The sequence below is a fragment of the Aotus nancymaae genome, unplaced genomic scaffold (genome assembly GCF_030222135.1).
Source record: "Aotus nancymaae isolate 86718 unplaced genomic scaffold, 86718_ANA_hifiasm-v0.15.2.pri h1tg000032l_0, whole genome shotgun sequence".
NCBI lineage: Eukaryota > Metazoa > Chordata > Mammalia > Primates > Aotidae > Aotus > Aotus nancymaae.
Genome location: NW_026988445.1, coordinates 4,629,227 through 4,642,678, shown reverse-complemented (window position 1 = coordinate 4,642,678; position 13,452 = coordinate 4,629,227). Strand labels below are relative to the sequence as shown.

The following is a 13,452-nucleotide window of genomic DNA, read 5'->3' as shown; positions in this document are numbered from 1 at the left end:
CCAAAACCATGCAAATATATGGAAATTAAATAACCTGCTTCTGAATGATTCTTGGGTCAACAATGAAATCAACATGGAAACTTAAAAAATTCTTGAACTGAATTATTCGAAATAGTAACACAACCTATCAAAACCTCCAGGCTACAGCAAAGGTGGTGCCAAGAGGAAAGTTCATAGCATTAAATCCCTACATTAAATCCCTACTTTCTTTCAGAAAGTCTGAAAGAGCACAAATAGGCAATTTAAAGTCACACCTCAAGGAACTAGAGAAGCAAAAACAAACAAAACTCACTATTCCTGACTTGGTAAGGAAAGGAAAAGAATGTGTGCTGAGAGTGCTAAGATATCTAATAATCATGAATCTTGTATCTGTGAAATAGTGAAAAAAAAAAAAGAAATTAGTGCTAGATTTGCTGTCACACCACAAACTACAAAAGTTATGACTATAGTGCTAGACAAGTGCTTAGCTAAAATGGAAAAAGCAATACATTTGTGACTAGAAGACATGAACAGAAAATATGTACCACATAGAACTAAAATATGTAATACACAGTACACATACTACCAAACCCAGTTGCATATAGAGATCTGGCATCTACTAGAGGTGTTAAAATATATTCTTTGTGGAAAAGAGGACTACTTACTATATTATTAAATTCAGATGTTATTAGTAAAGTGGAATATATATGGCAGTGTCTTGTTGCTAAATTAAATGGTACGTACGATAATACAATTCTTTGTTTTTAAATTATTCATAAATTTATTTTAATATTTCAGTATAATTTCTCAAATATGATATTGATTAATCTATTAGAAATATATCATCTATGTAAACACTCATGCTACTGCTAAAGACAGAGTGGAGGTGACTCTATTCACAATGGAATAACCGTTACTAAATTCATGATTACTGTGTACATTTATAGTTTTACTGTGAAGATTGATCATTTGCTAGCTTTAGTCACTCAACAAATATTTATAAATGCCTTCTATATGTACAGCATTACACTAGAGTACAGCCATTATGTCTTGATTATAGATGCAAGTATTTGAAAATATCGAAGGACCTTCATTTTTGAAATTCAAAAGAGATTCCCTGGCACACACTAATTTCTATAATAGAGATGACTTCAGTACAAACAAATGATTCAGGCTAACAGTTAGTAATTAACAATATAAATAGCATAGACATTTTAAATCTTAAAGAAAAGTTTAAATGCAGCAATGCTTAAGAAAGGGTTTTTAAATTTAGTAATGTGGTAGTCAAGTCTAATACTAGACAAAATTTCCGATATAAAATATTTATATTTAAATAATCAAATACCTTTTATATCAGTTGACTAAGTTTAGAGAAATCTTAAATATTGAAAAACATCAATAATGCTAGTATGTGAATCCATATATGTGTAATGTATATTATTTTGGAGAGTTGCATGTAAACAACATATTAATGTAATAAATCCAGCTTTTCTTAGTTGAATTCCTTGTAAAATAATGCAGGTTATCTTGTACAAATGTGGTCTCTATTCCAGGCCATATTTCCTGGAATGTCAGTAGGGTTAAATTATTATGGTTGCAATAAAATAGAGTTGCTTTATCTCGTCTACTATCTACGATCTTGAACAAACTTTAAGATCCTCCTTCTATTCTCTTAAGGGAAGGTGGTGTGTCCCCAAGTGTCTTTTTTGTTTAGTGCCCTGAACAATCTATAAATAAGAGGAAGAAGGAATAAAAGAAGGACAGGCATGTCAAAGGAGAAATCAAATACCTAACAACATACAGTATTGAAAATTAACAAATAAGAATCAAGGCCTCTCATGCAAATGGTTCCATCTCATTCAACCACTAGACATAATTAGACAGATCTATATTCACAAGGCATACAGTAAGAAAATTCTGCTTAAAAATAAATAAGTTATTGGTTATATTTATATATAGACACATTCATCTAAAAATATTGATCACCACCGTGTGCAAAGCACTGAACCATTTTCTGTCTAGATTCTCTCTGTAGTTGGGCACTTTATCTGTGTCCACCTCTGAAATCTATCACTGGTAATAAATTAACCAGTTTGTCTAACATTACCTTTGCCATGGGAACATTAGAGCTACCTAGGGACACTTCTATTGGAAAAAAGATACCTGAGTATGCTAAAGTTTTTATGTTTATAAAGATGATTTCTCTACCTAGTAGACAAATCATAGTGAAACTGGATCATTTGAATGACAATTGAATTGCTACAGCCAAAGGAAAGGGGAAGCCTTGAATAGAGCCTGAGGACAATTAATATTATTAGAGATTTAGGCTCTTAACATTTCCAGTGGTGGGGGCTGGTTTCTACTGACGAGAAAGGGGAAATATACAGATTTTCAGAGGGTCTCCATTTCATTCAGGCCATCTGGGAACCGTTTAACAAATTACCTCTTTTATTCAGTGAGCAGTAATATAACAGTACTAAAAAGTGATCATTTTATAATCTCTCACTTTGAAACAGATTGTCTTTCTCCCCTGCTCACATAGGCAATGCTGCATCCATATCTCTAAATTTTATAGCCAGGAGTGGAATAAGTACATCTCTTGGTTTCTAGGACTCTGCTGTCCAGTTTAGGCTCAGCAGAATGTAAAGATGGACTGAGCCAATGTGACTCCAGTCAACCCCTCCCTCCCTCAAATTCTATTTTCTATCCCTGGAGCCAGTATAATCATGGAAATTAGAAGTGAGGTTTCTGAAGGAGAACATCCAATATATAAATTGAGTACCTACTATGTTCTAGAGCTCCTTCTAGGCACTTCTTCACCATATTGAAGACAAGTTGTTTTTGACGACTCATGGTGATCATTATGAACTTAACCTTTCAAAGGTCATTGACACTGGGGGCTCTCAGGACCTTGAAGGAAAATTTTCTCTCTAATTCCCAATCTTTTGCAAGGGTTTTATACTTGCAAAGACTAAGAGGACATTTTTCTTCCGTCTTTTTTCGAAGATACATAATAGGCATTTAAGATTGTTGGGTAAGTGACTGAATAAATAAACTGTTCCTGTAGTTAAATTACTTAAACTCCTTATTTATACAAGTTTCTATTTCTCTGTAATGTGAAGGTGTTAAGAAATAAATAAAACTGAGTGCATGGCTGAGTAAGGTGGCTCATGCCTGTAATACCAGAACTTCGGTAGGCCAAACTGGGAAGATCGCTTGAGGTCAGGAGTTTGAAACCAGCCTGGGCACTATGGTGAAATCCCGTCTCTACTAAAAAATACAAAAATTAGCTGGGCATGGTGGTGCGTGCCTGTAGTCCCAGCTACTAGGGAGGCTGATTCACGAGAATCATTTGAATGTGGGAGGCAGAGGTTGCAGTGAACCAAGGTAGTGCCTGGGCTCCAGCCTGGGCGACAGAGTTGAGACTCTGTCCTCTGTCTCAAAAAAAAAAAACAACAAACAAACAAACAAACAAAAAAAACTGAGTCTATTGGGAGTGGAGTTGATAAAAATGCTTTGGAGACTATGGGTTGTCTTTGAAAGACTGTCTTTGCTGCTCTGTAATAGTAACAAAGGAAAACTATACTTCAGTTTAATGATCCAGAAGAAAGAACTGTCATTATATATTATTAGAATATAACATAATAAAATAAATTTCATCAGTGTCTTCTAGATTCAATGATTTTCATAACTGAACATGTCAAAGTATTTGGCTGCAACTAAGCAAAGTTGATTAGCAGCCTTTAAGAAACTATCAGAATGAAAGCAGTTAAATAAATCAGTGATAAAGGTCCTTGACCCTGATATAGCCATTGTCTAATCTCATAGTTTGAGCATTCAGGGACGTATCGAGGGAATCCAGTTGTTATAGAAGAACCCAAAACATAATTGAAAGTGATAAATAATCAACTGGAGATTGGGAAATCATGAAATAGAAAACCATTTGCTTCAGGAGCTGCATAAAATACAAGATACACACAGTTCTTGATTTTAAATCAATCTTTAAAATCACTGGTAGAAAAGATAGATGAAAATTATGAGAATTCAAAAATTTACTTATAATGCATTTACCAATTATTATTTCTTCCATTTTGTCATGGTTCTCCTTGTTTTATCTGAAAGGAGTTGTTAAGAAACAATTACAGGACCAAGAATTTAATACTTCATGAAACTTTATAATCAAATAGTAGACTAAAAAGTATTCCTTCTATTTGTCTTTGTAACCCACCCAAAATGATAATAGAAACAGTATCATCTTTAGGATCAAAGACCCAAATAAGTGTTGGTGTGTCATTTAGTTGTGTATGTTTTAAATCAAATTTTAAAACAAATATAGGCATCATCTCTCAAAATCTTTGTTTCTGTATATTAATCCCATTGTTTGGAAAAAATGTGTATCTTTTACAAATCATACTCTGTTTACTGGTGGCTCAAAAACTTTTTAGCCTGCATAGTACTTGAAAAGAGAATCATTTTTTTCTGCAGTTTTTTGCTCATCTGTGTTTAATTTAAAACTGGAACATATTAATTTTCTTAGCTGTTCTTAGTGAAATGTTCATGCAAAGGATATATAATTATCTTGTAACCATCCATGCAGTTACATTTTATTTGCACTCAATTTTTAATACATTAGTAATAAATCTACACTGTGGAAAAACAGTTGTAAACTTTATCTGTAAACCTACCACCCATAGATAACCCCAGCTGATACACTTAGTTTATATGCTTTCAGATCTTATATTATCGTTATTATAAATAAAAACATCTCATCTCTCTGTATCTTCTTAGAGTTGTATATTTATGTCAATAGATAAATCCACCTTTATCTACAATAGAGGATTATACTCTATATGGTATTTTTAACTTGATTTTAAATTCAAACTGTATCATGAATATTCTTCCTTATTTATATTTATAAATGTTAGCCTTTTTTTTTTAAGAATTAGGATATCTTAAACCACTCTCTTACTTTTGGGTATTTAACTTGTTTTCTTTTCTTCACTATTATCAATACCCCATTATTAAAAAAAAAATCTTTATCAAGTTGCTTTAAAAATGTATTTTCCTAAATTCTCAGTGGAATTTCTGGGTCCCGTGGAATGTATACCCATGTTGCTCCTCTTAAAAGGAATGGATAAATTCCTCTCTCACAAGCAATGTTCTGCACTGGTCCTTTCCTCAATTTTTTGTCAGGCTGGTATTATCATAATCTTAAAAATATTAATTTGAGAATCAAAAAATAACAGCTATGCTTCTTTTCTTTAGGAAAGCGGAACACGTACCCATATTCCTGTAGGGTTTTCTTTCTCCACAAAAGAAAGGCCAGTCATTTTCAATAACGAGTAGTTTGGTAGGACCAAAACCACTCCATTGGGTCAGTGGTAAAATTTGTCTTTGGCGTTAAACATTAAAACAGCCATGAATAAAGACATGAATATCTTTGGAGCATTCATACAGTATTTAGTCCAGTCTGATTTACAATTAGACTTTTTGATAATGGCTTTGGGCTGACAATAAGTATAAAATCTGAAATTAGGCTTTTTAAATATTATAATCCAAAAGCAAAAATGTCTTCCTAGAAATAGCAAAGGAATGCTTTTGCTGGGTTTGCTCCACTAATTCATGCAGGCAACATCCCAAACTTAAACAGCCAGCAGTTGTTTTGCAAAAGACAAACTGCATCTGAAATCAGTGTGACAGGACCACAGTTTCCATCTCATCACTTCCACCAACTTATATTTGAGAAAGCACAACTTGAATAATAAAAACCACCATAGAATAAACAAATTCTTCAATGAGAATGTTTTGAAGTCAAGAGAAAAATGGGCTCAGGGCATTGTGTTACAGCAAAATTTTGCCTTTGGCAAAAGTTTTACAATGGAATAGGGTTTTTTAAATATTGGAAATGAGGTTAAGTGCATGGCTAATTGAACTGGGGAAGACAGCTTAATGAGCTCATTTCTCTTCTTCAAATCCAAGAAGTCAGAAAGCGAATTTTCATCTGTTCTTCCATTTACCCAATTAGAACATATTTTCCCCACACATAGAGCTACTTGAAGTGATAGTTATGTCTGCTGGCTCCTGGGAAGTATTGTGGATAGATAGGAACTCCTCTATAGTGATAACTACAGATGATCAAATTAACCAGAAATAAATTTTGGTTATACATTGCTTCTTGCCACTCTGTAGGCTACCTCCTCCAAAGCAGATCATAGACCAATGCATTTATGATCACAGAATCACCTCTTAATGGTTTTAGACTGTAAAAAGCATAGTGATAGTCATATACTGCTGGTGCAAGTCAAACTTGAGATCAACAACTCTATTGGATTTTTACCCCTCTCCTCCTTGTTTTTCTCCTCCTCCATCTTCTGAATTTCAGGTTTGAGCATGTAATATTTTCCAGGCTTTGTTTTGAGCATTATTTATATATTACCACTTATCCTAAGATTATTTTGAGTCAAATACAGTTAAGACATTCCATTAAGTTGTCTTCATTTTGGAGATGAAGAAACTGAGAGTCATAGACGTAAAGAGGACTCTAGGACTAACGGTCCATTGTCATTGCTCATGTTACTTAACCTCTTTAATCCTCAGTTGTGAATCCAATAACAATCAAAGTCATAGGCAAGTTTGCTGAGGGCCAACTGTGTGACAAGTGCTTTGATAATTGATTGGTCTTTACAGCAACCTTATGAGAGAAGTGTTATTACTCCCATGTTACAAGTGAGAAAAATAAGGATTAGAGAGGTACAATTACACTAGAACACAGGGCTAGCAAGTCAAGAAACAGAAATTAGATGTGGGATACTGTTTGACCCAGGCCTAGAGGATTTAATGAAACAACCCATTTTAAATGCTTAATATAGTGGCCAGAGTATACTCTCATGAGAGTATGCTCATAAAATCAGAGTATACATTTGATGTTACTTTTCACAGTGGCCTTTTTGCAGTTAGTAAACAGCAGCACCAATAATTGAACTAGGCCGTTTGACTCTCAGCCTATAAATCTCTAACTTTTGATTTTATGAAATAAATTTGATTTGCATATGGGTATTGCCGGTGAGGGAAACATAAAGAGGTCAATTTCCCTACTTTAAAATTTTTGGCTAAAGACCCATAGTTGACAATATTTTAATGGTTGCCACATATTCTTCTTTTATGAGGTGAATTTCATTTTATATTTGTAAGGGGTTTTTATTGCAAATCATCTCATAACAGTCAGTTCTGAAGACTTTATATAAATGTCACCTTGTTTGTGAACTGTTCCCATTGTAAACAGTTCCTCTCTAAATTCCCTCAAGAACAACTTTCTCTGGACATCAATATCATTGTCAATTGTGAATTGTCAGTTGACAGCTTAGCAATTGTCTATCATGCTCCTAATGCATGGATGACACAGAGAATATAAAGTCACTAACTTGGGTTTTCTGGAAGATACCTATACGCAAGCCAATCATTTAAGGGGAGTGTCAGGAGCAATACTGAGGTATTAATATAGTACTCTGAGAGATGAGAAGAGGGAAAACTATCTTAACCTAAATGGTTAGAAATGACTGTGGGAAAAAAGAATCTTCATCACTCCAAAAAGAATATTCCAGTGATATTTTAATTGACCATTGAATTTAACTTGACCATTGTAAAATGATCAAAAGGGTGAATTTTTATTTTTTTAACAATTATTAAAATGTAGTACTACCTGATATAAACATTGTGGCCTAATATTTGCATTTTTATTATTTTTTCTCCTTTTTGTCTTTTTCTACCAAGCTAAATAGAAAAAACTCACTTTGTTTTTATGCTAAAATTTTTGGAATACCATTAAACAGAAACACACTGGGCAACTAAATTCTTATTTTATATCTTCTCCCTTTAAGATTGTTAAAGGAAGGAATTGAACTAGTGGGGAAAAGTAAATACTGGCAAAAACATGCTTTTGACTAGAGTATGTTCCAGTAATGATTATGAAATATGTCAAACTGTTCTAAAATACTAAATATTTATCATAATTTATTCTATATTAAAATAGAACAATAAAATAACCTTTGTTATCTCAATGTGAAAATAGTTTTTAACAATGTTAATATAAAACAAAGAGCAAAGGACCATTATTATGGATAGACAGGGAGACATTACTTTACATGGTTTGACTCTCCTGATTCATAATTCAACACGTAACTCTGGCATACGCTGGGCACTTAGGGAAGTCACATTAAGTATTTCACAGTAAATGGAGTGTGAGAAAAATGATTTTCAGAAATCTTGGTATTTACTTACTTTAAATCTTATCTTGAATTGATTGTACTTTACATGAAATATAATTTGACAAAATGTAGGTTTTAGTGTATGTGCAAAATGAGAAATTTCTGATCATTCAGATATTAAAATTAACTTTATAAATACAAATACATATAATTACTATTACAATTCTAAGGTTTATTTATTTTTAATAAAAGCCTTTCTAAAAACCTGGAGAAATCTCATTTATATTACAAATGTAAAACTCCTACATTTCTTTTACTTGGCATTATTTACTATTAATGATGTTGAGTTTATTCAAAAATGCAGGCACAGACTCCAGTTAGCCTACTAACCTATTATATAATTTATCAATGCAATAGGTCAAACAATTAAATCAGAATATTTAATAAAATTGAAAATGTATTTTTTTATTTTTTAACATAAGTCCATATGGGTTGTTTTGAAGAAGCAATTTCTTCTTTAAAATGATAAAATTGTCTATATAAAATCAATAGTCAATACTGTAAAAGCTGTAACATTAAAGACATTTTCATTAAAATGAGAAAAAAGATAATTATACCTATCACCATTACTGTACTATATCAATTAACTATTATGCTGAAAATTCTGGCCAGTAAAGTTAGGGAAGAAAATAAATATAAATGTATATTTAAAATTATGAACTAAATATTCACTGTTTTACAGGCAAAGGAAAATTCTAATATCTGATAAAATATTTAAAATCAATTTAAAAAGAATATGCTAAAGAAAAATGAACAGTTTTCTCAAAAAGAACTATATCTAAATAAAAACTAGGTGAAGTTTTATTGGCTTTACTAGTAACCAAAGACATACATACTAAAGCAGTAATTGGCATATTTTCTAAAATCAAAAAAATGAAGATTTAACAGTCATAGTTCTAATATTGGCAGAACACAAAAAATGGACATTCTCAGATATTGCTGGTGTGTCTATGAGTTTAATTTTTCTAGAAGGAATTTGATCATATTTAACAAAATATTTAAAACATCTACATTCTTTAATAATGTAATTTCATCTCATAAGTTTCTTAAGGTAATACTTAATATCCACCCCCCATTCCCAAAATAAAGTTGAAAAAAAAAATTAAATATGTAATAACTGTGGAATGGCTAAATCTTATTTTATAAAAAATCTAGGAAATAATGCAGCAAAATAAACAATGTTTAATAATACAAAACTAGTAACAAAATACATGATGTTTAATAACAATACACATGTATATTCATAATTTTGGAAAGAAAAAATATATACACATGCAAATTTGAAAGAAATTGTCTCATGTTGACATTTTGACTTATCATTTGCTAGTCAAATTATCAGTGCTTTTAATTTTCTACTTCCTGCCTTTATTTTATAAATAATACTTTTTATTATGTCTATAGTTGTACTAAACTCGGTTCAGGTGAATTGTTATTTAAATCTATAGAAAAAAATGTTGCTTTGACCACGAATTCTATTTATATTAGGAAGTTAAAATAATTATAAAACATATATCCAGGTTTTGTTGATTTGTTTCAGTACATAATAGACCTATTATGTAATTTGAGTAAATTTTTTCTTATAGTTATATAGGCAGTCATCTCCTTATGCAATTCTGATAGGCATGAGTATCAGTTACCATAGTTTAGTTAAATGCTGCCAGTCCTCCAACAACATAGTTCAAGTGTCAGGTAACATGGAATATTACCGTGACTAATTACATAAACATTGCTGCTGGCTCTGCAGTCCACAAATTACGTAAAATAACAAATGCACATTGTGGTCAGTGACCAATCATGTTTCCTTTTTCAAAATCTGTTGGTGATTGCGCACTACACATTTATTATTCAGTTTATTCGCAGACAGAGAAGCATGTGGTTGTATTGCCTCCTTATGAGTGATAAACCCAAGTGACACTTTACAAACACAGATATTCAAAAAAGAGGAAATAGGTGGCAAAGATGAAAGCACTGCAAAGAAAGAAAATACTTGAAGTAAAATTCCAATTGAACCTAAGTGGAGTCATAGAAGAAATAGTCACTACTGCTGTTTGAGAGATTCTGGATATGCAGCCGGAGCTACTTAGTGAAGGTGAACTTAACATAAAGGAGGAAAGGGCTTGCCATGAATAGGGTGAAGATGCCCTTGAGGAAGTGACACCGCAAACACTTCACATTAGAGAAATTCTCTCAGGTACTTTACAACACTAAAAGTACGAAAGTCAAAATGTTGGAAGCTGATTCAGACTTAGAAAGGAACGTGGCACCTCACCAAGGCATAGAAAAGATGCGGTGTTCAGCGTGCTAAGTTATAGGTGAGATGAGGGCATGCGCTGTTCAAAGTACTTTTAGTGAGTATTTTACAAAGGAGTAAAACAACTTCTCCAAGTTTGTAATGTTTTAAATTACAGAGTACTAAATACGTGTTCGTTTTTACTGGTTCATTTCTTTACATTTATAATCGGCAGTGGGAGTCTCTGACGTTTTGAAGTTTTAAAAGTCTTAGAACTGTCATCACCTTTCCTGTTGATTATTCAGATCACTTTGCATGTTTGTAACACACAGGATAAACGATTGAGAGGATAGATACCTTATTTTCCAAGATGTGATTATTACACATTGTATGGCTTTATCAAAACATTCCATGTAGCCCGTAAATACATAAACCCACTATTACCCACAAAAATTAATTAAGGAAAAAAAGATCATTTTGCATGGCTTAAGCTTGCATGGTCACTTTTATAATTCCACCCTACCGTGCCCATAAATATGCTATTTCTGACTTACAAAATATTTTTCAAATATAATCATTGCTGTCTTTAAACTCACTCATATGTGCTTTACATCTCGTGAAAGTGCCTAGCATATCAATAATATGAAAGAAAATCACAGCTTTATATTTCTCCATTGTTCTGATACTTTTTGTTCTAGTGTGATCGCTGCTTGCCTCTTTATAATGACAAGCCTTTCCGCCAAGGTGATCAAGTTCACGCTTTCAATTGTAAACCTTGTCAATGCAATAGCCATTCCAAAAGCTGCCATTACAACATCTCTGTGGACCCATTTCCTTTTGAGCACTTCAGAGGGGGAGGAGGAGTTTGTGATGATTGTGAGCATAACACTACAGGTAAGTAGCAAATAAATTGCTGACTTGGTCTTGGAGATCCGTGTGCTTCTACTTACAATGCAAATTATTTTGAATTATGTTATTGCTATCTTACTTAAGAATGTGTTTTCATACTGTTAAGTTTGAAAACCAAAGCTGATTCACCAAATCTTCCTATTTCCAAGTCACTAGATAGTTTTCACAAGTAGCACTCTAGTCTTAAACTGTATCTTTTTAGAAAAAAATTTTTTTTAAAGGATTTACACCATTTGACTAAACCACAAACATATTTAGAACAACTCAGGAATGCTAAGTTTGAACATATATCCTTAAGATAAGTTTCCCTGTGTCCCCTTTATTGTCCTTTATGTCTGGATTCTCATGTGGCAATTACATTCACTCAGATTTGGCATGGACACTGGTAATCTGATAATACTCTTTTTAGAATTGCTAATTAAATGAAGATGATGATAAAGCCCTGTTCTAAAACTACAAGCATTCGACTAGTCATTGAAAATTACCATCCTTTTGAAGGGCTAGTTTATTAAAAATAGAGACGGCCAACACCTAAATAGCACATATCTGATGGGTTTCAAAGTGATACTCCTAAGCATGAATGCATTTATTAAATGATTATTGATGACTTTAATATCACAAGATCTTGGGTAGATGCTGGGACATGAAGATGCATAAGACAATGATTTTTTTCTGTCTTTGGGTTATTGTATAGTGGGAAAGACAGATTATTGAAAGGAACAATTACAAAGTTGTCTGATGATTGCTAAGACAGGGCAAGTACAGTAGGAGCTCACCAGTTGAAGGAGTGAGGGAGGAGCATTAGGATGGTGACCTAAGGCTTACAATTAGAAAAACATTTTGTACAGTGGCCTAGAAGAGAGAGGAACATGGCACCTTTGAAAAAATGAAAGGTGGGCAAATGGCTGGTGGCAAGAAGAGATATTAGGAAGGAAGACAAGGCAAGATCATAGAGGGCTCTGGAGCCATGATAAAGCATTTAGCTTCCATCTAAGGTCAATGAGATGACACTTAAGGGTTTTATACAGGAAAGAGACATGATCAGTTACTTGTTTTTAAAAGATACATCTCTTTATAAAGTGAAAAATTGATTGGAGAGGGTTAGAGTGGTTTGGGAAAACCAGTTAGTGGGGTGCTGCAATAGTCCAGGTGAGAAATAATGTCAGAATACATTTCAGATGGTGTGGATAGAGGGAAATGGATCAAAGTGATATTTAGGATAAAAAAGTGAGTGTTTTGTGAGCAGAGTGTAGGCAAGGGAAGGAAGGAGAGCCAAGACTGATACCTGACATTACATTCCAGCTTGAGCAGTAGGCTCAACGTTGGTGACAGCCATTGAGATAGAAAATACAGGAGGATTGAGATGAGGGAGAAGATGGCAAGTTCTGTGGTGGATATGTTCACTCTGTGTTTCCAGGATACAAAGGGGAAACTCCTGGGGGCAGTTAGAAACACAGTTCTGAAGCTCTTTTCTTCAAGGGAATCCTCTCGTGATACTTCAGAAAAGATCAGAATCATTTAAACATGTTAGTGACAAGTATGCTTATCACGATTTATAAATGTGTATTTATTCCTGGTATTATTTAGTTAAGGTTCCCCTTACCTTCTAGACTGTAAGAGAATTTTATGAAAGAGATGTAATGGGTATTGTGTATTTAGTTCACTACTATATTACACAGCACTTAGCACAGTATTTGATACGTGGTCATCACCCAATAAATATTTACTCATTGATACATAAAAGAGAGATTTCTCTAGATCGAAGATATAGATTTCGGAGTCAATAGCATATGTAAGTGGAAACAGTCTAGAAATGTTATAAATCAGTCTCATTTTTAAGTAGCCCAATAGCCAATGTCTATCAGAATATGAGTTTTCATTTGATTATATCTATAGTCTTCTAATATTGGACCAATTTCAACAATTTTTGAGCAAAATACATCATGTTTAAAGGGGAAATTGATATACTTGAGTTTTATTTCAGCTTATTTCAACTATCTTGTATACTATTGTTCACTTTAGAAACATCTGTAGTTTAGGTTTTTTGTTACATAATATAGCAAGGGAAAT

The 13,452-nt window shown here is 32.9% G+C and overlaps 1 protein-coding gene across 1 annotated transcript in view; it reads left to right on the top strand.

Moving 5' to 3' along the window:
* USH2A (usherin) overlaps positions 1–13,452 on the top strand; it is a 775,604-nt gene that overhangs the window by 116,675 nt on the left and 645,477 nt on the right. Inside the window, exon 10 of the mRNA XM_064383503.1 lies at positions 11,172–11,367. Coding sequence (XP_064239573.1) covers positions 11,172–11,367 — 196 coding nt within the window. The remainder of the gene's footprint in view (positions 1–11,171; positions 11,368–13,452) is intronic.